Genomic DNA, 25,851 nt, shown 5'->3' with positions numbered 1-25,851 from the left:
TCCCTTCAACTGACTTTTTCCTTCCCCGTCTCCAGGCTCCAATTTAAAGGGGAGGAGCTCCCCCTTCTGGTCTGGAGCTGGGAAATGTGTTGGATGCTGGTGTTACCTGATAAGGGGACCTCTCCTTGCTTCTAGGCATGGCATCACCCCCTGTGAGGGAGGCAATGCCGATGTGGCATCCGGACTCCTGGGGTGCCACATAAAATACACCCATAGGGATTTACTCCACTGTACCCTCCACACGCCTGTATGATGACCCTAGTATACCCCACCTCCACTCCCACGGCAAAGTATGGTGACCCCAATACAAAATGATTCCCCAAGTGACACACCCCTACATGTAGTACTGTATAATGAGCCCACATACAGTATAATGACCCCCTCTAGCCCTCCAAACAGTATAATAGTCCCCACATAGCCCTCCACACACTATGATGGACACCCACACAAACCTTCACACTGTATAATTACTTGCAAACAGTATAATGGCCCACACATAGCCCTCTATAAAGTATAAAGGCTCACACATAGCCCTCCAAATATTATAATGTCCCCCACATAGCCCTCCAAATATTAGAATAGTTCCCACATAGTCCACCATATCGTTTAATGGGCCCCTTAGTCCTCCATATTGTATACTGCACCCCAAAATCCATCATATAGTATACTGTATCCAATAGTCCTCCATATAGTATAATGCACTCCCCATAGTCCTCCATACAATATAATGCTCTCCCCATAGTCCTCCATACAGTATAATGCTCTCCCCATAGTCCTCCATATAGTATAATGTACTTCTCATAATCCTCCATACAGTATTATGCACTCCTCATGGTCCTTACAGTATAATGCACTCCCCACAGTCCTCCATACAGTATACTGCAGCCTATAGTCCACACAGTATAACGCTTCCCATAGTCCTCCATACAGTATAATTCACTCCCCATAGTCCTTCATACAGTATAATGCACTCCTCATAGTCCATACAGTATAATGCACTCCCCATAGTCCTCCATACAGTATAATGCACCCTATAGTCCACACAGTATAACGCACTCCCCATAGTCCTCAATATAGTATAATGCACTCCCCATAGTCCACCATACAGTATAATGCACTCCCCATAGTCCGCCATACAGTATAATGCACTCCCCATAATCCTCCATACAGTGTAATAGTGTAATTCACTCCCCACAGTCCTCCATACAGTATACTGCAGCCTATAGTCACACAGTATAATGAGCTCCCCATAGTCCTCAATATAGTATAATGCACTCCCCATAGGCCTTCATACAGTATAATGCACTTCCCATAGTCCATGCAGTATAATGCACTCCCCATAGTCCTCTATACAGTATAATGCACTCCCCATAGTCCTCCATACAGTATAATGTACTCCTCATAGTCCTCCATACAGTATACTGCACCCTATAGTCCATAAAGTTTAATGAGTTCCCCATAGTCCTCCATACAGTATAATCCACCCCCATAGTCCTCTGTGCAGTATTATGGCCACCACAATTTATTCATTGATTTGAAAAAAAAAATACAATACTCACCTCTCTTCCTAGTTCCCCCGCTGCTCTGGTCTCTGTAGTGAGGATTCTGAAGCGCCTGTACATCTCAGCACAGTATGTAGTGACGTCATCGCAGCCACTGTGCTGAAATGTCAGACGCCAAGGGGGAATGATGGGAGAGGAAGCGTCAGCTTTCAACTGTATCGGCATCCAGGAGGGGGGACCCGGTGTCAGCGCCCCCCGGCTCACTGGCCCAATAGCAGCTGCGTGGCCTGCTTCCATTAGCGTTATGCCACTGATTGCTGCCAATCGCTGCTGTTAACCTCTTAAAAGCTGTTAATTACTGACAGCAGCATTCAAGCAATGTGATATGGCCTGTGTATTTTCTTGGGCATCAACTGGCCTCCCAGCGACATGATCATGGGGATCCCATGGGTTGGCATTACAGCCGGATGCCAGCTGAAGGCCCCCGTGCCTATCATGTTAATTCTCCTATGACATTCCAGCCTGTGGAATACTATATATATCAATACCATGTAATTGCTCTAAATAGTATAAGCAATCAAATGATCAGAGGTTCAAGAACCCTTAGAAGACTAACAAAGTGAGAAGTAAAAAAAAATATGTATATAAAAAAAAATAATAATTCAGACTACTCACTTTTCCCCAGTTAAAAATAAAAAAAAATGTAAAAATAATAAATATAATATATTTTCTATACCCACATTTGAAAAATATAAAATTAATTACCCAATTACCCTGATCGGAAAGCACTGTAAAGAGAAAAAAAAATTCAGCCACCCAGATTTACGTTTTTGTGGTCATCACAACACTGCAAAAAATGCAATACGAAGCGATCAAAAGATAGTATGTATCCCAAAATGGTATGACTAAAAACAACAGCTTGCCATGCAAAAAAACAAGCCTTCACACAGCTTCATTGATGGAAGAAAATGGCAGCTCAAAACACATTTTTTTTTTCCAAAGTACAACATTTTTAAGCCAATAAAGTGGTAAAAAAAAAGTGATACATGTTTGCTATCTCTGTAATTGTATCCACATTCAAAACTACAACTCCTCCCACAGAAAACTAACCCCACAAGTTTATGTCTGCAGAAAAATGAAAAAGCTATCTATATATCCAAAAAGTCTACGAAAAAATTGGATGAATCCATATGGAGTTAAAGGTTTTTCCAAATTTGTACCGAGCGCCTTGTGCTTATTCTTTTAGGCCATATTCACACATTCAGTTTTTGGTCAGTGTTTTGGTGAAAAATGCAGAAGTGGTGCAGGTGTTTCTATTATACTTTTCCTCTGATTGTTCCACTTCTGATTTTGGCTTACAAATACCGTATATACAGTACAGACCAAAAGTTTGAGTATAAAGTGGTTGGATTGCTCTGCTGACATATTATATATATATATATATATATATATATATATATATATATAGTATAAAGTGTCTGGATTGCTCTGCTGAGGTATTATATATATATATATATATATATATATATACAGTACAGACCAAAAGTTTGGACACACCTTCTCATTTAAAGATTTTTCTGTATTTTCATGACTATGACAATTGTACATTCACACTGAAGGCATCGAAACTATGAATTAATACATGTGGAATTATACACTTAACAAAAAAGTGTGAAACAACTGAAAATATGTCTTATATTCTAGGTTCTTCAAAGTAGCCACCTTTTGCTTTGATGATTGCTTTGCACACTCTTGGCATTCTCTTGATGAGCTTCAAGAGGTAGTCACCGGAAATGGTCTTCCAACAATCTTGAAGGAGTTCCAAGAGATGCTTAGCACTTGTTGGCCCTTTTGCCTTCACTCTGCGGTCCAGCTCACCCCAAACCATCTCAATTGGGTTCAGGTCTGGTGACTGTGGAGGCCAGGTCATCTGGCGTAGCACCCCATCACTCTCCTTCTTGGTCAAATAGCCCTTACACAGTGTGGAGGTGTGTTTGGGGTCATTGTCCTGTTGAAAAATAAATGATGGTACAACTAAACGCAAACGGGATGGAATAGCATGCCCCTGCAAGATGCTGTGGTAGCCATGCTGGTTTAATATGCCTTCAATTTTGAATAAATCCCCAACAGTGTCACCAGCAAAGCACCCCCACACCATCACACTTCCTCCTCCATGCTTCATGGTGGGAACCAGGCATGTAGAGTGTATCCGTTCACTTTTTCTGCGTTGCACAAAGACACGGTGGTTGGAACCAAAGATCTCAAATTTGGACTCATCAGACCAAAGCACAGATTTCCACTGGTCTAATGTCCATTCCTTGTGTTCTTTAGCCCAATCAAGTCTCTTCTGCTTGTTGCCTGTCCTTAGCAGTGGTTTCCTAGCAGCTATTTTACCATGAAGGCCTGCTGCACAATGTCTCCTCTTAACAGTTGTTGAAGAGATGTGTCTGCTGCTAGAACTCTGTGTGGCATTGACCTCGTCTCTAATCTGAACTGCTGTTAACCTGCGATTTCTGAGGCTGGTGACTCGGATAAACTTATCCTCAGAAGCAGAGGTGACTCTTGGTTTTCCTTTCCTGGGGCAGTCCTCATGTGAGCCAGTTTCTTTGTAGCGCTTGATGGTTTTTGCAACTTCACTTTCAAAGTTTGCCCAATTTTTCGGACTGACTGACCTTCATTTCTTAAAGTAATGATGGCCACTCGTTTTTCTCTACTTAGCTGCTTTTTTCTTGCCATAATACAAATTCTAACAGTCTATTCAGTAGGACTATCAGCTGTGTATCCACCTGACTTCTGCACAACACAACTGATGGTCCCAACCCCATTTATAAGGCAAGAAATCCCACTTATTAAACCTGACAGGGCACACCTGTGAAGTGAAAACCATTTCCGGTGACTACCTCTTGAAGCTCATCAAGAGAATGGCAAGAGTGTGCAAAGCAGTCATCAAAGCAAAAGGTGGCTACTTTGAAAAACCTAGAATATAAGACATATTTTCAGTTGTTTCACACTTTTTTGTTAAGTATATAATTCCACATGTGTTAATTCATAGTTTTGATGCCTTCAGTGTGAATGTACAATTTTCAAAGTCATGAAAATACAAAAAATTCTTTAAATGAGAAGGTGTGTCCAAACTTTTGGTCTGTACTGTATATATATATATATACACACACACATACTTTAAAATCCCTGGCGGCGTGCTGGCATGGCTTACCACCTTCCACCATGCAAGACCGCCATCTTACCTATCATTCCAGGCTGCACACTTTGCTCCAGTACCTGCTGTGTCTCTTGTCTGATTGCTTAGGGCGGCGGCGCGGTTACTGCCTGATTCTTATAGTTACTGTGTGCGCACTTCTAATGCCTCCCCAGCCTATTGCTGTGAGTCACTGGATACTTAAACCCCCTCCACCCAGTAGTAGGTGCTTGAGCAACACTTTCTTTCAGTGTGTTCTGTGCAACTGAGTTGTCAGGTCCTGTCCTGTATCTTGTCTGTTTTCGCCACCCTGGGGGCTGTATACCCAGGCCCGTTATCTGTATCTGTGACTTCTAGTCTGTTTCCGCCACCCTGGGGGCTGAGTTCCCAGGCTTGTTCCTGTATCTTGTTCCGGGTTCAGTTCCGGAACTGTGCCCTAGCCCGTTACCTGTTTGTCTCTATGTCCGTACCTTCCCTTTTCCTGCAGCATCTGAACCTGCACCTAACTCCAACTTGTTGTCTCTGTACATCTGTTTGTGAGTTTTGTGTCCACTCGCTACTTCATTGTAAGTACCTTGTGTATCTGGTTCTGTTTGTCCCGTTTCCCTGCCTCCGTATCTACCTCCTGTGTTCTAACTATCTTTCTGTATTTTCCAGTCTGTTCCATGTGAACAGAGCCCTGCCCTGTCTGCCTGCACCTTCTGCTCTGTTCTGCTCTGCTTGTTCACCGCACTTGGGGTTTCGCTCTGCTCTGCTTGTTCACCACACCTGTGGTTTCGCTCTGCTCTGCTTGTTCACCGCACCTGCGGTTTCGCTCTGCTCTGCTTGTTCACGGCCCCTGCGGTTTCGCTCTGCTCTGCTTGTTCACCACATCTGCGGTTTCACTCTGCTATGCCCCGCTTGTCCTCCGCGCCTGCTGTTCTGCTCTGCTAGTCCACCGCACCCGCGGCTCTGTTCCTGTATCCCAGTCTGTACTGGTCCCTATCCAGCCTGCGTTCATACCTGCCAGTATCTCCCAGTCGGCATACCAGCCGTGCCTGCCAGTACCTGCCTGTCTGTATACCAGCCGTGCCTGTCAGCACCCGCCTGTCTGCATACCAGCCGTGCCTGCCAGTACCCGCCTGTCTGCATACCAGCCGTGCCTGCCAGTACCCACCTGTCTGCATACCAGCTGTGCCTGCCCGTTCCTGCATTCCCCGGTGTGGGTCAACAGCTATGACTGGGATCTGACCTGGAGAAGCACCTGGTCCCTCTGCTCGGTTCCTCCCTGGTTCACGGAGTCGACTGAGCCGCCGTGCGACCTTGGTCGGACCGGGTTGATACTTAGTCACTCCCCTCCAGGCACTCCTCGGTTCATGGTCCAGTGGGATCACTAACCACGCTCACGCCAGTTAGTCCGGGCGCGAGCGTAACACATACATACATGCATAATGATATTACACCCGCGCCTGCTCATGAAATAGGAGTTGGGGAATTGCTAAGCAGCAAGTGGACAATACACCCCTATTATAAGTGTACTACGTTGGTGAAGAACACAAACATGTAAGAAAATCATTCAATAGCCACTGCGCTAAGGGAAGCCAAAACCCCAATTGCTTCACATGTAGAAAACTGCAGCAGCGGGCGACCAAAGTGGATGGTGCTTAATTAAAAGTGAATGGAGGTCAATTGGTTGCGACCACTTCTTTAGGTGACTACAAATAACATGTAGATACATATACATAAATGGCAAAGAAAGAATCAGTCTGTATGACTGCTAAACACTAGTGTTGAGCGAGCACTAAAATGCTCGGGTGCTCGAAGCTCGGGCCGAGCTCGCCGTGATACTCGGGTGCTCGACCCGAGCAACGAGCCCAATGTTAGTCTATGGGAGACTCGAGCATTTTTCGGTGGCACCCCCGGCAGTCTTTTAAAAGCCTAACAAGTGCCCAAAACGATAGTGACAGTGCTCAAATGACATGGGGACAGCATGGGGATCGCTCCAGGAAGCATTTCTGACCCCCAGGTCACTGCTGTCAACAAAGTGGTCAGAGGTATTAAGCCACTTTTACAGGCTCACAATAAAACGTTCAAAAACGAAAGTGAAACTTTTTTCCTGTGAAATATGTTAAGGAACATCCTTTCCAGGGTAAAGACTTGTGTATAAGTTAAAATAAATGACCAAAAACAAAAATACTCCTCCACACCTTCGGCTATGTTCACAAGTAGCATTTTTTATGCGTTTTTGCACTTTTGTATTGCTATCAACTATGACAAATGCATTCACCGTGAAATGTCATTTTAACATTTTACAACCTTATCTGGCCATGTGCTGTGTGACACATGCATAAAGTGCTGAAAAGACAAGGGAACAGCATGGGGAAGACCCCTGGAAGCATCTCTGACTCCCAGGTCACTGTCTAAAAGTGTGCCCATCATAATTGATCCTTACCGCATCAGAAGATGCAGACTTGCAACTATCCCCATGCAAGTTCTAGTCCCAGGGCAGTGTTCAATTGTACCTCCCCCATTCCTTGCAATACAAGCTCAAGTATGCAGCCTGCCACCCACCCACCCCCAGGCTGCAATGCCATACTGCTTGCTTGCTTGAACTTGAAATTGGGCCTTTTAGGCATGTGGAGGCGGAATCTGGCCACCACGTCATGGCTGGGTTGGCGGCCTGGAATCCATACTCAGTCCCCAGCCGCCCGGCGGCCGGGTGTCCATAATCGGTCCCCAGCCGCCCCGCGGCCGGGTGTCCACACACAGTCCCCAGCCGCCTGGGGGCAGCCGGGTGTCCATAAACGGTCCCCAGCCGCCCCTATTTCTCCTTGGAACATCCCCTCACACACTTTTCTTAGCCCGGCCTGCTTTAGGCAGCATTGGACGAGCCCACCAGAGAACCAGACTCCTCCGGTGGGCCCTGACTTCTCCATCGGTGGAGTTGAGAGTGCCAAGGTGAGGAGCATGATGATGATGACAGAAGTTAGCATCTGCTATGTTTTCTTTTAATGCAAGTGTAAGTGTGCAGCCTGCCACCCACCCACCCCCAGACTGCAATTCCATACTGCTAGTGTTATGTTCTGCTACCAGAGCTAAGGAAAGAGAGGAGATCTGTCCCTACGATAGAACTCAGCTAAATCTCTACGATGTAACAGGGAACCTGATCCTGCGATCAGACCTGCTAAAGTCCTAAGCTAGTCTGTACGGAGACCTATAGATATGGGGAAGGAATCCCTACAAGTACTAAGGACTGGGAGGAAAATGGGACACCTCCTAACAGAAATAGTAGCAGACAGACGAACAAACAAAATATATAGAACATAGAGGTCCGTAGACCAAGCAAACTAACAGAGTAGATACAGAGCACAGGCTAGCTAGAAAGTAGTTATACAATGAAGTCCAGCAAAGCCAGAAGGGCGGAGCAGGATTAAATAGGCCAACAAGGTCATGTGACCAGCAAAGGAAAAAACCTAAGAGCAAGGTTCTAACAGTACCCCCCCTTCTAAGAGGATCCTCCGGATCCCCTAGGACCAGGCTTATCAGGAAATCTCCTGTGAAACGCTCTGATAAGTCTGGATGCGGAAACATCATCCGACCTCACCCAAGAGTTATCCTCGGGTCCGAAACCTTTCCAGGCCACAAGATACTGCAAACTACCTCTATACCGTCTAGAGTTAAGGATGCGAGAAATTTCATATTCCCCGTCCTCCACCACCGGAGGAACAGAGGCAGAGGCGTCACAATCCGATACAACAGCTTTTTTCAACAGAGAGACATGAAATACCGGATTAATTCTCCAGGAGGTAGGAACCTCCAACCTAACCGCAGATTGGTTGACAACCTGAAGCACCTTAAAGGGCCCTACAAACTTGGGACCCAATTTCTTAGAAGGAATCCTCAACCGCAGATTCCTAGAGGACAACCAAACCATGTCACCAACAGCGAACAAAACCTCCTGTCGTTTCCTATCAAAGTAGTCCTTAGATTTTCTGTTGGCCTCCTGAAGATTACCACGCACATCCGTCCAAACTCTCTCCAAATCACCGGAAAAATTCTCCTCCTCAGGCACGGCAGATCCCAACTTGGAGAACGACCCAAACGACGGATGTCTCCCAGAACAACAAAAAAAAGGCGAACAACCAGCAGAAGAAGATGTATGATTGTTCAGAGCAAATTCAGCAAGTGGCAGAAACTCAGACCACCCCTCTTGATTGTCTGCCACAAAACAACGCAAGAACTGCTCAACATCCTGGTTTTTCCTTTCTGTCTGGCCATTAGATTCAGGATGATATCCGGACGAGAACGACAAATGAACTCCCAACCTGTCACAAAAGGCACGCCAAAAACGAGACACGAACTGAGGACCCCTATCAGAAACAATGTCAGTAGGAACGCCATGAAGTCTGACAATTTCCTTGACAAAGGCCTTAGCGAGAGTTTTAGCGCAGGGCTGTTTGATGAAGGGAACCAAGTGACACATCTTGCTAAAACGGTCCACGACCACCCAGATGACAGTAAAACCCTCAGAGGGGGGAAGGTCAGTTATAAAGTCCATAGCCAAATGTGTTCAAGGAGCACTGGGAACCTCCAAAGGACAAAGCAACCCCGCAGCAGGAGTATGTGAGGACTTAGATCTAGCACATATAGTACATTGACGCACCCACTTAATGACTTCCTTCTGCCATCCAGGCCACCAAAAACTGCGACCCACCAGTCTCTTGGTCTCAGAGATTCCGGGATGACCTGCCAACCGAGATTCGTGACACTCAACAAACAAATCTCTCCTAAAGGTCCCAGGCACAAACAACCTCCCATGAGGAGTGTTAGATGGGGCATTCTCCTGTGCTTTAAGAATCTCATCTTCCAAAACGGAGTCCAAAGCAGCTATCACAACACCTTCTTGTAAAATGTTCTCCTCTTTCTCAGCACCGACTATGGGAGAAAAACTGCGAGACAAGGCATCCGCCTTAACATTCTTAGTACCAGGGATGTAAGTAACGGAGAAATTAAACCGCGAGAAAAACAGTGCCCACCTAGCCTGACGGGCATTCAGGCGCTTGGCAGCATCAAGATATATCAGATTTTTATGATCCGTAAGAACCTGAACGGGAAATTCCGCACCTTCCAAGAAGTGGCGCCAGTGTTCAAATGCGAGTTTAATAGCCAATAATTCCCGATTACCAATATCGTAATTCAGTTCAGTCTCCGAAAAATTTTTTGAAAAAAAGGCACAGGGATGTAATCCATCCCCGTTATCCTGAGACAATACTGCGCCAACCCCCACAGAGGAAGCATCAACCTCAACCAAAAACGGCTTAGTCACATCAGGCTGCATAAGGATGGGAGCAGAGGTGAACCTCTCCTTGAGATACACAAAAGCTTCAATGGCCTCAGAAGACCACTGAACCGCATCAGCACCTTTCCTGGTGAGATCGGTCAGAGGTTTGACAATACTAGAAAATTTTTTATGAATTTTCTGTAATAATTGGCGAAACCCAAAAACCTCTGTATCGATTTCAAACCAATAGGCCTAGGCCATTCCTGTACAGCTTGAACTTTAACCGGGTCCATCTCAAAACCTTCGCTGGAGATAATGTAACCCAAAAAACGAATTCTCTGTACAGCGAACTCACATTTCTCCAGCTTAGCAAAAAGCGAATTGTCCATTAATAACTGTAATACCTCACGTACGCTCCGCCAATGAGACTCCAGATCCGGCGAATAAATCAAAATGTCATCCAAATACACAACCACATTTTTGCCGATCAAAGGTCTAAGGATGTCATTAATAAGATTCTGAAAAAATGCAGGAGCATTAGTAAGACCAAAAGGCATAACCAGATTCTCAAAATGACCCACAGGAGTGTTAAAAGCAGTCTTCCATTCGTCACCCTCCTTCATGCGCAACAGATTGTATGCCCCCTTAAGGTCAATTTTAGAGAACCACTTGACCCCCTTTAACTGGTTAAACAGATCAGGAATCAATGCCAGTGGGTAAGGATTGCGTACAGTAATTTTGTTAATCTCCCGAAAATCCAGACAAGGACGTAAACCGCCGTCCTTTTTTTTTACAAAAAAAAATCCAACCGCCACAGGAGACTTAGAGGGCCTAATGTGACCGGCGGTCAAACTTGTCTGTATGTATTCCTCCAAAGCCTTCCTCTCAGGAATAGTAAGGTTAAATAAACGACTTTTAGGAAGAGTCGCTCCAGGGACAAATTCAATAGAACAATCATAGTCTCTATGGGGAGGCAAAACCTGCGATTCCTTCTCAGAAAAAACTCTCCAAAAATCCTGAATAGGAACAGGCAATTCTCCCCTATCCAAAGCTGCAATACGCCCGTTACAACACTTGTCATAACATTTATGGCTCCAGGATTTAATTTCACTGGTAGACCAATCCAGTACAGGATTGTGAAATTTTAACCAGGGCAATCCCAATATTACTGGAGAAGGCAAGTTATTCAAAACTACCAAATCCAATTTCTCATGGTGAACACCATTAATAGTGAGAGGAAATTCACAGACCTTGAGAGTAATATTCTTCAAAGGGGAACCATCCACAGAAACCACAGCAATGGGGGATGATAAAGGTTCGGGTTTTAAATTGAGTCTTTCCAAGAATCCCCCATCAATTACATTCAGAGTAGACCCACAATCAACAAACACCCGAAATTCCATTAATTTTTCCTGAGCAATCATGGAAGCAGCTAAAAATACACACTTGGAATTTAAACAGGCAATACGGGCATGACTGACCATTTTTTTTTCTTTCTTCATACGAAGCTCACAGCCTTTAATCAAATGACCAGATTTTCCGCAATAGAAACACAAGCCTTCAGAAAATCTACGGTCTTTTTCTTGAGAGCGAGGTGCCACCGATCCAATCTCCATCGGTTCACCACTGTTAGTACACACATTCTCATAACCAGAAACTGACATAGCAGAGGATTTGCTCTCATTAACCCTTGCACGCAGTCTCCTATCCACCCGTATAGCTAATTGCATAGCCTGTTGCAAATCTTCAGGTGTAGGATAAGCAATTAGCAGGTCTTTAACCCTTTCATTGAGCCTAGCAAGAAATAGACTTTTCAGAGCAGAATCGTTCCACCCTGTTTGAGTAGACCAACGACGGAAATGAGTACAATATTTTTCCACATTACCTGATCCCTGTTTCAAACGTCTCAACTCAGTCTCGGCTGATGAGACACGGTCAGGATCATCATATAATAGTCCCAAAGCAGAAAAAAAACTATCCACTGATCTGAAGCATATATCACTAGGTTGCAAAGAAAAAGCCCACTCCTGAGGCTCTTTGCGCAAAAGTGACATTATGAACCCTATGCGCTGGGATTCATCCCCAGAGGACTTGGGTCTCAAACGAAAATACAATAAGCAAGCATTTTTAAATGAAAAAAATTCTCGGTGTTCACCAAAAAATAAATCCGGCAAACATACCTTAGGCTCCAAGAAATGTGCTCCAGGACAGTTACTCACGTGCTGACGGAGCTCGGCCTCCTCCAGAGAGAGTCCCTGCAGGCGATGAGCCAAATCCTGAACCGACACCATGATGGAACAGAAAAATCTTTCCTTAGAGAATTTGCTGGCTGGACTTACTGTTATGTTCTGCTACCAGAGCTAAGGAAAGAGAGGAGATCTGTCCCTACGATAGAACTCAGCTAAATCCCTACGATGTAACAGGGAACCTGATCCTGCGATCAGACCTGCTAAAGTCCTAAGCTAGTCTGTACGGAGACCTATAGATATGGGGAAGGAATCCCTACAAGTACTAAGGACTGGGAGGAAAATGGGACACCTCCTAACAGAACTAGTAGCAGACAGACGAACAAACAAAATATATAGAACATAGAGGTCCGTAGACCAAGCAAACTAACAGAGTAGATACAGAGCACAGTCTAGCTAGAAAGTAGTTATACAATGAAGTCCAGCAAAGCCAGAAGGGCGGAGCAGGATTAAATAGGCCAACAAGGTCATGTGACCAGCAAAGGAAAAAACCTAAGAGCAAGGTTCTAACAGCTAGCTTGCACTTGAAATGGGGCCTTTTAGTTTGGAGGAGGCCGAAGCTGGCCACTACCTCATGGCTGCTTCGGCAGCGAGGTATCCATACTCAGTCCCCAGCCGCCCATATTTGTCCTGGTGTGCCTTATACATAAGATTAAGCGCGTATACCAAAACATTACCTGTGCCCTCCCCAGTGCATTTAGTGGGAAGGAGAGCCTATTCCACTGTAGTGTGTGCATGCCAAACCCCTGTTCATGGTACATGCGAAGATGCCTCCCACCTTGCACCTGTCGTTGCAGACTTGCAACTATCCCCATTCAAGTCCTTGTCCCAGGGCAGTATTCAAATGTACCTCTCCCATTCCTTGCAATGCAAGCGCAAGTATGCAGCCTGCCTGCCACCCACCCACCCCCAGGCTGCAACACCATACTGCTTGCTTGCTTGCACTTTAAATTGGGCCTTTTAGGCATGTGGAGGTGGAATCTGGCCACCACGCCATGGCTTTGTCGGCGGCCTGGTATCCATACTCAGTCCCCAGCCGCCTGGTGGCCGGGTGTCCCCGCTTGCTCCCCAGCCTCCAGGGGGTGGCCGGGTGTCCATACTCGGTCCCCAGCCACCCCTATTTGTCCCGGTAACCTTTCCCACACTTTTCTTAGCCTGGCCTGCTTTAGGGCAGCATTGGCCGAGCCCACCGGACTATCAGACTCCTCCGGTGGGCCCTGGTTTCTCCATCAGGGGAGTTGAGAGTGCCAAGGTGAGGAGCATGATGAGGATGATAGAAGTTAGCATCTGCTTTGTTTTGTTGTAATGCAAGCGCATGTATGTAGTAGCGGCTAGGCCTGAGGTGGTCAGCGTTTTGGCGCATATCCTACCTCCTCCGAGGATTGCTGGATGTTTTCCTGCTACTTTCCAAGTTCTATGACTCCCATTAAAACAAAGCTTCAGGTGATAAATGATGGATGAGGTAGTGGCAAAGGAGAAAGAGCAGGAGGAACAGGGACCATTCACATCAATATCAGGCCAGTCAACCAGATATGTCTTGTAGGATATGTTTCTGTAACAAAAGGAGCGGTTCGGCTACACAGTTATAGGGCATACAGTGAGTGCAATTCCTACCAAAAATTTCGAGCCACTCCAATGCCCCTTGGAAATGACATGGAGGTCAGAGGGCGTTAACTAAACCTTTTTTTCCATTTATAGCAACTGGGTCTCCCGTGCACTGTTGGTCTAAGCAGTGAATGGAAGGCTTTCCAAAAATTATGAGGAACTGCAATGCCCCTTACAAGAGCTATTTGTGGCACCCCAGGGGTCTGGTCACCACAGTAATAGAGATATTACGTCGGAGAGCAAGTGGGAGGTTTCCTGGTCAGGATCCCTTAAACATGCAACATCCTCCTGCCCCAATCCTGGGAGGGGAGAATTCTGCCCTTATAAACTGGATCTGGGGCGGGGTTGAGTGAGTCAGAGAACAGTCAGAGTCAGAGTGAGAGCAAGGGAAAGTAACAGCAAGGAGCTCTGTAGGAGCTAGGAGCTAAAGACCAGGGGCTGGAAGCTGAGCAGAGCTCGCCCTGGCAGAAGACAATAGGAACCGGACACAGGAGTCCGAAGCTGTGAGGACTTATATATTCAGCAGCAGAAACCAGCCGGCAGGGGATTTCAGGTCCTCTGGCCATAGAAGCCCGGAGGCTCAGTCACAAGCAAGGGACCAGCACCGCCGTCGTGGAGCGGAGGCTAACAGAAGGCCCCAAGTCACCAGCCATACGGGTGAGCACTACACGGTACACTCAGGGACGTGGGCTACTTCTACCCGCTTACAGCAAGGTAGCCAGGAAGAGTGCAGACAGACGGGGAGGCCTACAACTCCACCTGGCCACGGGAACTCCTGCTTGCTCACAGACTGACCAGGCCTCTTATGCTAGCCAGTACTCCCGGGAGGGTCTACCTTATAATCATCAGTAAAGACCCTGAACTGCACTGCAAAGACTCTGAGTCATTCCTGCTGCGCTCGTGCACCATCACCCCCATCATCCACACTCACTGCCCTGAGGCTATACTCCTCCCGAGGGGAGTTATCCCATTCTATGCTGCGCACACAACACCAGCCTCAGCGGTCTGCCTCGCAGCGGTGGTACTCCCTGACCGCAATCCACGGGTGGCGCAGTCGGACAATTAACCTCAAAACCTAAGAAAGACTGCCACTGGTTTGACCAGCCTGAGCCACGGGACCGGGTCACCGCCACGGAGACTACAGACCCCAGAGACCCGGCACCGGGCATCCCACACACACGTGTACACACGGCCCAGGGGGCGCATCACATGCAGTACAGCATATTACAAACATAAGTCCCATTATTGGGGAGTGGGTGTCCCATGGTATTTGCTTATGCTTTCCAAGCAAAAGCTGCCAAAAATTAGGACGGAGCAACTTGCAAAGCCCTTTACAAGAGCCATGCAGTACAGCATATTACAAACATAAGTCCCATTATTGGGGAGTGGGTGTCCCATAGCATTTGCTTATGCTTTCCCAGCAAAAGCTGCCAAAAATTAGGACGGAGCAACTTGCAATGCCCCTTACAAGAGCCATGCAGTACAGCATATTACAAACATAAGTCCCATTATTGGGGAGTGGGTGTCCCATGGTATTTGCTTATGCTTTCCCAGCAAAAGCTGCCAAAAATTAGGACGGAGCAACTTGCAATGCATCTTACAAGAGCCATGCAGTGCAGCATATTACAAACATAAGTCCCATTATTGGGGAGTGGGTGTCCCATGGTATTTGCTTATGCTTTCCCAGCAAAAGCTGCCAAAAATTAGGACGGAGCAACTTGCAATGCCCCTTACAAGAGCCATGCAGTACAGCATATTGCAAACATAAGTCCCATTATTGGGGAGTGGGTGTCCCATAGTATTTGCTTATGCCTTGCAAGCAAAAGCTGCCAAAAATAAGGACGGAGGAACTTGCAATGCTGGCACCCTGGTGGTATAGTGGTGGTGGAGGCTGAGGATAAGGAGAAGAAGATTAAACAGCCGAAACGAGGAAGCGTATACCCATGTGTGGGTGTGAAGCGCTGCATGTGAATACACCTCCCGAAATAACACAGTGGATTTGACTTTATGTTACTCTGCTGTCATTTGGTGGTGATGAGAAGTCTGGCCCAATCCAGCCCTTGTTCATTTTGATAAGGGTCAGCTTGTCAGCATTGTCAGTTGACAGGCGAGTGCGCTTATCAGTTATAATTCCCCCAGCGGCACTAAAAACACGCTCCGATAACACGCTAGCGGCAGGGCAGGCCAGGACCTCCAAGGCGTACAGAGCGAGTTCATTCCTAGTGTCCAGCTTGGATACCCAATAATTAAAAGGCACAGAGGAATCACGGAGGATGCTGGTACGATCGGCAAGGTACTCCCTCACCATCTTTTGAAACTTTCCACTTCTTGTGAGAGTACCCCGCGCCTCAGGGCCTGTAAGCTGGGCGGGTGTCAGAAAACTGTCCCAGAACGTTGACAGTGTTCCCCTGCCTCTGCTGGATTGGAGTTGCATCTCTCTCGCCTGTACGCCTTGGTTGGGCAACGAACTGTGACCTCTGCCGCTAGCGTGTTCAGATGGGAATTTTTTTAAGAGTCCTGCAGCAAGGGCCTTCTGGTATTGCCCCATTTTTGTAGACCTCTCCACCTCAGGAATAAGAGAGTGAAAGTTCTCCTTGTAGCGGGGGTCTACAAGTGTCACCAACCAGTAATGACTGTCACCCAACATTTTGACAACGCGAGGGTCACGGTTAAGGCAGCGTAACATAAAGTCAGCCATGCGTGCCAGACTGGTAACAGGCAAGATTTCCGTGTCCTCACCAAGATGATGACTGACCATGCTCTCCTCCTCCTCCTCCTCTTCCTCCTCCCCCCTGTCCTCAGGCCACCCACGCTGAACCGACGGTATGACACTTGTACAGGTACTACCGTCTACAACGCATGATAGCAGCTCCTGTTCTTCCTCCTCCTCCTCCTCCTCCTCTCCCTCATTGTCCCCCAATGCACATTGGGATGAGATGAGGCTGGGCTGTGTGTAATCGCCCATTACGGCTTCTTGATGCATCTCATCATACTCTGGCTGCAATGCCTCCTCTTTAATTCTCTGCAGAGAGCGTTGCAAAAGACAGACAAGTGGGATGCTGACACTAATGATGGCATCATCGCCACTCACCATCTTGGTGGCCTCCTCAAAGTTTGTCAGGATGGTACATACGTCAGACATCCAGGTCCACTCCTGAGGTCTTTTGTGTGGAGTCTGACCTGAATATCGACGGCCTTGTTGCAGCTGGTACTCCACAACTGCTCTCTTCTGCTCACAAATCCTTTGCAACATGTGGAGGGTAGAGTTCCAACATGTGGGGACATCACACACCAGCCGGAAGCTGCAAACGCTGCTGCAACACAGCAAGGGCGGCGGAAGCTGTAGCCGACTTGCAAAAATGAGCTGACAGGCGGCGTACTTTCACGAGCAGATCTGGCAACTCGGGGTACGATTTAAGAAACCGCTGAACCACGAGGTTAAGCACATGAGCCAGGCATGGTACGTGTGTGATCTCACCTCGCCTCAGAGCCGCCACCAGGTTACGGCCATTGTCACACACGACCATGCCGGGATGTAGGTTCAGCGGTCTCAGCCACAGATCTGCCTGCTCTTTCACAGCTGTCCACAACTCACAAGCAGTGTGAGGTTTATCACCTAAGCTTATGAGTTTCAGCACAGCCTGTTGCCGCTTGGCGGAGGCAGTACTGCAATGCTTCCAGCTTGTAACTGATGTGGTGATATCTGAGATGGAGGCTGAACATGAGGAGGAGGAGGAGGATGCGCAGGAGCTGTACACTGTGGGGGCAACTCTGACTGACATAGGGCCCGCAATCCTCGGTGTGGGGAGGATGTGTTCCGTCCCAAGGTCCGACTGGGTCCCGGCTTCCACTATGTTTACCCAGTGTGCCGTCAGGGAGATGTACCATCCCCGGCCACAAGCACTTGTCCACGTGTCCGTTGTCAGGTGCACTCTCCCAGTAACTGCGTTGTTGAGGGCACGGCAGATGCTTTGGGAAACGTGCTTGTGTAGTGCGGGGATGGCACACCGGGCAAAATAGTGTCGGCTGGGGACCGAGTACCGAGGGATGGCCACCGCCATAAGATTGCGGAAGGATTCCGTCTCCACCAGCCTAAAATGCAGCATTTCCAATGCAAGCAGTCGTGAAATGTGCGAATTTAGGACTGTGGCCTGTGGGGCGTTAGCTCCGAATTTCCGCTTTCGTTCAAAGGTCTGGGATATGGACAATTGAACGCTGCGGTGGGACGTGGACGTGGACGTTGATGATGTTTCTTGAGAAACTGCCATAACAAGTGAAGACTGAGAGGAGGGGGCATCTTTACATGCAGTATGGACAGGGGATTGCCTTGCACACACAACAGGGGGTTCTATTGCACGCACAACAGTGGAAGAAGCAGTGGTGACACCCGCTGACACTGGTTGTGGACCCTGGGTTTCGCCCCACAAAGTCGGGTGCTTTGCTGACATGTGCCTGATCATGCTGGTGGTGGCCAGGCTGGTAGTTTTGTCACCCCTGCTGATGCTGGCATAGCAGGTGGAACATATGGCCTTTTTGGGGTTATCAGCAGAGTCTTTAAAAAAATTCCAGACTCTGGAAGACCTACCGCTTGTACAGGCAACGTCCCTCGTGTTGGTGTTACGGGGAACGGTTGCCTGCCTTCTGTCTGCAGCCACCACACTGCTTCTTCTTGCCTGTTGGGGTACTCTGCCTCCCTCCCCCTGTGTGCTGCTGGCCTCACTCTGCATGTCCTCCTTCCACGTTGGGTCAGTTACTAGATCATCCACCACCTCCTCCTCTTCCACTTGCGCACCACGATCCTCCTCCTCACTTCCTGGCAATTGTGTCTCGTCATCGTCCACCTCTTGTGACAGATTGCCAACGTCGACTTCCTGTGGCCGTGGCTGTTCAAATATTTGGGCATCGCAACATGGGATCTCCTCTTCCACCACTTCAAGCGTATCAGGCGAGGGGCCCAAATATGGAAATGGACCAGTGAACAGCTCTTCAGAGTGTCCAAGTGTGGGATCACTTGCTGTCTGACGACACTCGGCATGGTGGGAGGAAGGAGCATCAGGGTGAGGAGGAGTATGCTGTCGAGACTCACGGCTACTAAGAGTTGACCGTGTGGAAGACAGACAGGAGGTGGTGGTGCCCAGGTAACTGGAAGTATTATCTGCTATCCAATTAATAACCTGTTCACACTGATCAGTTCTCAATACTGGTGTTGTTCTGTACAGCGATTTGACCCGTGGAACTGCGAAACCACACTGGGATGTCGGGCCTACACAAGACTATTTTCAACAGATATATTTTTGTGTCACAACAGTCAGGAGACACTACTGTTTTTCTTTACGGAAAAAACTACCAAAAGCTGAATAATAGAGATTTTTTACCGTGGGATGGCAAAACCACAGTTATTGTTTACTGGGGTATACCACACTTTTTTAAATAGAGATATTTGCGGCTGAACAGTGAGCGACACACTCAAACTGCTTTTTTTTTAGATACCAAAGGCCCAAAACTGGATAGTACAGCGATTTGACCCGTGGAACTGCAAAACCACACTGGGATGTCGGGCCTACACAAGACTATTTTCAACAGATATATTTTTGTGTCACAACAGTCAGGAGACACTACTGTTTTTCTTTACGGAAAAAACGACCAAAACCTGAATAATAGAGATTTTTTACCGTGGGATGGCAAAACCACAGTTATTGTTTACTGGGGTATACCACACTTTTTTTAAATAGAGATATTTGCGGCTGAACAGTGAGCGACACACTCAAACTGTTTTTTTTTTTTAGATATAAATGGCCCAAAATGGATAATACAGAGGTTTGAACCGTGGAAGTGCAAAACAACACTTCTGTTTCTCTAGCCTACACCAGACTATTTTCAACAGTTATATTTGTGTCTGAAAAATCAGAGACACGCTTTTTTTTGGGGGGGGGGGACACACCAAAAGGTTAATAAGACGGGTATTTGTACAGTGTGAAGGAGGAAAAAAAAAGGAGGATTTAGATGAAAAAAAAAGGATTTTTCCTGGCCCCCGACACCTGGTGCTAAGTCCAGCAATTTCAGCAACAGGAGCACACAGGACTGTAATGCAGCGTTTGCTGGTATAACCACTGTGCCTCCTATACAGCCTGCCTGCCTGGTATCTGGGATGGATATTAGTCCTGAAAAGGACTGTTTGTTTGTTCTGGCAGCCTTTACAGACCCTACACTAACTATTTTGCAGTTTATATCTCTCCCTAAATCAGCAGCGCTGTCCCTACACTGTCTAATCCGGAGCGACTGTGTCCAAGATGGCGGCGCCCCGTTTTAAATACTCGAGGTGACGTTGTGCGGCCAGCCAATCACTGTAATGCCCAAAACCAACATGGCTGCAGCATTACAGTGACTGGCTGGCAATCCCTGCATGTTCATTGGCTCTGTAAAGAGCGCCAAACATGCAGGACGGAGACCCGACCTCCCGCTCGAGTAACCCGGAAATGCTCGGTGCTCGCCGAACATCCCGAGTAGCGTGATGCTCGGGCGAGTACCGAGCAGTGTCGAGCATGTTCGCTCAACACTACTTAACACCAATAAAACTTGCACAAATCGTGTTTGATAGGGCCCAGCATCATTTAAACTGATCGCGGTGGTGACAACATGCGGCTGCAGCCGCCGTATAGGAGAGTGTCGTGAGTCATATGAAATATTAAATTGACGCGCCGGCGTTGTGTATGCTGGGTCTTGCCCTGCTTGACGTCATGCAGCAGGGCGGGCCCAGCATCATTTAAAATGGCTGCGGCCGGGGGCCTGTGGCGGTGGCAATATAAACATACGGCCGCAGTGGTGGCAAACAATAGTTGATTGTGAATTATAATGGGGGCAATTCATGGGCCCCACCGAAGCCTCGGGCCACGGGCGGTAGCCCAGATTGCCCTCACTATAATCCACCTATGCTTACAAGTTAACCTTGGATGAAATACACAGTAGGGCACCAAATTTTACACATTACTGCATGAACTGCATGAATCTAACATTTCTAATGCAATTAGAAGTGAACGTGTACAGGTTTTCTCTGGGGGGCTTTGGAAGCACTTGTCCAATATTTTCGTCTTCTGTATCTCAATGGTTATATTATTGCCATTTTTAATTTTTTATAAGGAATTTATTAGTTAATTAAATGTACCATGATATAAAGCAGATACAATAAAATAATAGCAGATACTATATAAAGTTGGTTTTAAAACGTAAAAAGTTTTATACCTTGCCCACAAGTGGCTGGCCAGTTTCATTGGTAACATAAACTCCTCTGTTAAGTCCATCTTCATAGGGTAGATATCTTCCTTTAGGGCTAGAAAGGCCAATAGCTGGTTCCTAATAAACAGGCATAGAAAAAGGCATAAGCAAAGAAAATTATATAATAAAAGAAAAGAAAAGATACACAGGATCTGGAATTATTTTTTAATTCATATTCCAATGCCCAATATAAACATGTTTCTAATAAACTTCTTTGAGGTCCTAGGGTGGAATACAAGTAGACACCTTAGACTCATAACTCAATTTAGATTTTGTCAAAGGGTCTACAATTAAAGAGTAAGCCCTCGTTTAAATCTTTTTTTTTTTATAAATCAGTATAAGTTAAAATAAGAAAATTTATTACAAAGTTTATCAGAGAAACCTGCTTCTGTCTCCTCCTGGACTGATCATTCGCCCTTAATTCACAGGGAAAATCTGTTGTCACTGAAGAAAGATTTTCACATTACTAAGGGATGGGATGAAAATTGCTTCTCATATAATTATATGGAGAGTAAGAATGAGGAGGGAGGAAATAGATGCAAACACAGACGTCTTGCTGCAAGTTCTCCTGAATTGACACATAGGCCACGGTCCCACTATCAGTATTTGGTCAGAGAAAAAGTAGAATAGAAACAAGTCACCAATTCTGCATTTATCACCCACTCCTGGTTTTGCCTCCCACTCCTGAGAAAAAATGACCAAATACTGATAGTCGGGCCGTGGCCTTACACTTTAAAGGGGATGTCCAGTCAGGATATACGGATGATCTATCCAAAGAGTAGATAATTAATACAAGCTCAATAGGGGTCTAACACCCGTCACCCCTACCGACCAACTGTTAAAGTTTCAAGTGGCAAGTTTCCTCTTCACGAAATATGACGTAAACTTACGTCATATGTTAGGTCCCTGTCTTTGATGCGGGCTTGGCTTTCCCTGCACATGATGGCTGATTTCACAATGGATCCAGTCCTTAGTGGGTGATAACTATTGCGTATACATAAGGATGGTTTATTATATGTAATACAGCCATGATTAAGACTTTATGATTAAAATGCGTTGGTTGAATTATTGTTGAATGATGCTATTTTAATGTCCATGTTCCAATTATAAAGCAGCAAGTTTTTCTAAGACTGAAAACCGAGTGCTGGAAATCCTCTTTTTTCCTATAATGGCTATGTGTTCTATCCATAAAATACACGGATAGAACACATACGAGAAATTGGGACATACGAAAGGGACAGAGCAGAGGTCTTATGGATTTGTGTCAACGCTTGCAGAATATCAAGGTGAAGGACTTATACGCACAGTTTAGCGCCAAATATTGTAGGACTTTTTTTTCGAAGATTATTTAGAAAGTTACTGTAATTTGTATTTATGAAGTAAACGAACAATGAAAAAAAATCACAAAAGTGTAAATTTAAAGCTTTCAATTCTTACCACAATTACAATGTATTTCATGTCATTTTGATGCAATTCATTCACCATTTCTGGCAAATCTCCAAAGCGCTTTGGGTCAAAAGTAAAGTCTAGGTATGCATCCATATAGTCAATGTCATTCCACTGCACATCCTAGGAAATATGAAACAAATACCTGAATATTGGTTACAGAACAGTTTTGATTACAGATGGAATTTACATGTGCGATGGTTAATATAGTGTTTATGCTTTAAACTCTTTAAAGTTTAACATCTGCATTCCAATGATTGCTATAAGTTTACTTAATTATAATAAGGGAACAGTCAGATGGCCGTATAACAAAGATGACGATTGCATCACAATGCTCGGACTGGCCGGTGGCTCTTCTGACCCGAGCGTGACAGCATGTATTTCTATGCAGCTTTCACACTTTGGCCAGTAGAGCTGCCAGCCAGTCCGTGCATTGCAATGCGATCGTCATCCGTTTTGTATGGCCTTCTTACTGTGCTCTAATAGTAAGCATCTTTTGCGCAACCCAGCACTTCACTAACACTGTCTGCTCTCCAGTGTGCAAGAAGACTAAATGAGATAAAAACAAGCACAAGAGGAGAGCAGACAGAACAGCAGAGCTAAGACAGTTTACGGTAATCTGTGCATCAGAATAGAGTCTTGCAGTCCTATGTAAAGCCATAGATCTGAAAACTTTGCGATACTGGAATGTATTATCATCTGTAGCTTCACACAGGACTGCCGGTAAACTGAGCTCTTCTACACGGACATCAGCATTCCATATATTCATGTGAAATCACAATACTGTAATATCAGAGTGTTCACCGATATAGCAGAGCCGAGTTTGTGCTGCAGTTCTGCTACATCTGTGCGCAATGTGATTTTACAAGGCTTCTGGTTTCATCTAGAACCAGGCTCGGACTGGCCCAAAGGTGAACAGGTAAATCCCCTGGCGGGCCCGTTTGCAATAATGGCTCTCTCCCAATTATATAATCTATAATTGGCACAATTCATGTGATTCTCTATGTGCAGACAGAGGCAGCATCTCATCATTCATGTAACAAACTACCCAGTTTATAAATATATGGAAGAAAGGTAGATTTGGGATTGGAGGTAATGTAATATTTAGATGTAGCTGAGCAGTGGTCCCTGAGAGTTAATATTACTGGTGCTCCCTTGGCACCTTAGGCCAACACTACCTAAAACTAGAGCACAAATTCAACTTCGCTACATCTGAGCACTCTGATTTTACAATATTGTCTGTAGTTTTACCGAAAACGATAACAGAAACTAAACTCTGCTACACCTTTGCACATTATTATTTTACAAAATTTCTGGTTTCACTAAGGACGTTTGTGTAAAATCATAGAGTGCACAGATATAGCAGAATCGAGTTTGTACTGCAATCCTAGATAAAAGCACAAATATTGTAAAACCATAGTGTGCATAGATGTAGTAGTGTTGAGTTTGTCAACTGTCTATTATTTGTTAAGTTAGAATACGGTGAAATGAAGCTCTACTACTTTGGTATAGGCACAATGCAATCCTTATTGCTAAATCCCACTGTATTCCTGTTGCCCCCATTAGATAAAAGTGAGTTAAACAAGACAATTTTGGCACAATAGCCCCACCATCTTATGTTGATTTGGATCCTGACTCTACCCCCACAGATGTCAGGAGAAATTTCAACAACCGACCCTTTTGTTCAGCCGGGAAAAGTTGCTGCCACAGGTGTCTGGCAGCTGCTCTCATAGAGAACATAGGAAAGCTCAGCTGGGAAAGTAAGCTGTCAACCGAACCATAGTTTATAGTAATATCCACCTAGTATACAGTGCCAGATACAAAAGTGATACACACCTAATATACATAACTAAATCACAAAAGCAATAGCTACCCAATATACAGTGCCAGATACAAAAGTAATATCCTCCTCATATAAAAGGATCAGACACAAAAGTAATAACCTAAATACAATTGAACCGAACCATATGGAAGGATACCATATTATATACACAGGGTACTCCTACTGAGATGCATAGCCTATAGAAATATATGGAGTATAACCCCCCCAAAAAAGAAAAATATAGAACAATATTAAATAGTATTTAAAAAGACAAATTTTATTCAGTATAAATATTAAAAACAATATACTCTTAACAAATTAGTAGGTCACCGGGGATGGAAAACACAAATATAATGCGACAATTCTGTATAGGAGTGCACATGAGATCATCTGATAGCATTGAAGTAGGGGTTACACTCTGATATAAATGCAGCCAGCCACATAAAGGGAACATACATAAATAGTCTACCCAAATGGCAGTATATATGATCAGAAAAGCCCAAGAGATGGCATGGAATCTACAGGTATACAGATTCAGTAACTGTTCCAGCCATTCTCATAAATGTGTGAGACAATCATAGTGGTGTCTTCAGCAAATAAGGTGGCTCACCCATGTGCAATGTATACTCCAATGTCGCGTTGAGGCCCCCTAATAACCACCTAATATACAGTACCAGCCACAAAAGCAATAACCACCTTATATTCATAACTAATCACAAAAAGTAATAACCACCCAATATACAGTGGCAGATACAAAAGTAATATTCTCCTCATATAAAAAGACCAGACGCAAAAGTAATAACCACCTTAAATACAGTGCCATCCATTTAACAGTGTATATAATATAACTCATGCCGGGCCAGTGTCAGCATCTGTGGACCCCCTAAGGTGCCAGAACAGCAGAAAAACACAAAAAGTGACCCCATTGTAGAAATTGCAATTAATTCATCTACGGCTGAAGTAACTATTTTGTATCATCCACGCCAGGCTTTATTCTGGCAAATAGCAAAAATGAGAACTTAGTGCCCATACACTGTGCCCCCATACAGTGTAGAGCCCCCATATATTGTAGCACCCTCATACATTGTGCCCAGCTTGTGCTTCTGGAGACACGCACCCCATAAATTGTTAAATGCTGTCTCCCCACTACAATAATGCTAAACATGTGGGTGCTTACTGTAGTTCAGGCACAGTGCGGCTCAGAAGGAGGGAGGCATTAGGATTTGGAAGCACATATTTCACTGGATTTTTTTCAATAGGTGTTGGAGACGAGTCACTTTTCCAGAGTCTTTGTTCTACCAGTAATGTGGGAACCCCCTATAGCTCTAGTAACAGATGATGGACCTGAGTGAGGGCTGGTTTTATGTGGGATAAATTAGAGGTAACATTTTGGAGTACATAACATTTTTGGATCGCTTTCAGTATAAGGCTGGATCACCTTCTTGTGTTCTATGCTGAGCGCTTATGTCAAGGTTTCTAGGTAAATCCCACAAAAATGCAAT

General features: G+C 45.6%; 1 protein-coding gene across 2 annotated transcripts in view; it reads right to left on the bottom strand.

Annotated features, from left to right (window-relative positions):
- Window positions 1-25,851, bottom strand: part of LOC141272921 (lysosomal alpha-glucosidase-like) — a 352,018-nt gene that overhangs the window by 174,772 nt on the left and 151,395 nt on the right. For both annotated transcript variants that reach the window (XM_073684115.1, XM_073684114.1), the window contains 2 exons: window positions 22,519-22,650; window positions 21,049-21,159 (listed from right to left, as the gene is read on the bottom strand). In XM_073684115.1, the coding sequence (XP_073540216.1) occupies window positions 21,049-21,159; window positions 22,519-22,650 (243 nt within the window). The remainder of the gene's footprint in view (window positions 1-21,048; window positions 21,160-22,518; window positions 22,651-25,851) is intronic.

The sequence above is a fragment of the Phyllobates terribilis genome, unplaced genomic scaffold (genome assembly GCF_046119375.1).
Source record: "Phyllobates terribilis strain yellow unplaced genomic scaffold, ASM4611937v1 Scaffold_5__5_contigs__length_657084704, whole genome shotgun sequence".
NCBI lineage: Eukaryota > Metazoa > Chordata > Amphibia > Anura > Dendrobatidae > Phyllobates > Phyllobates terribilis.
Note: the sequence above shows the minus strand (reverse complement) of the source record. Positions and strands in the feature narration are given on the sequence as shown.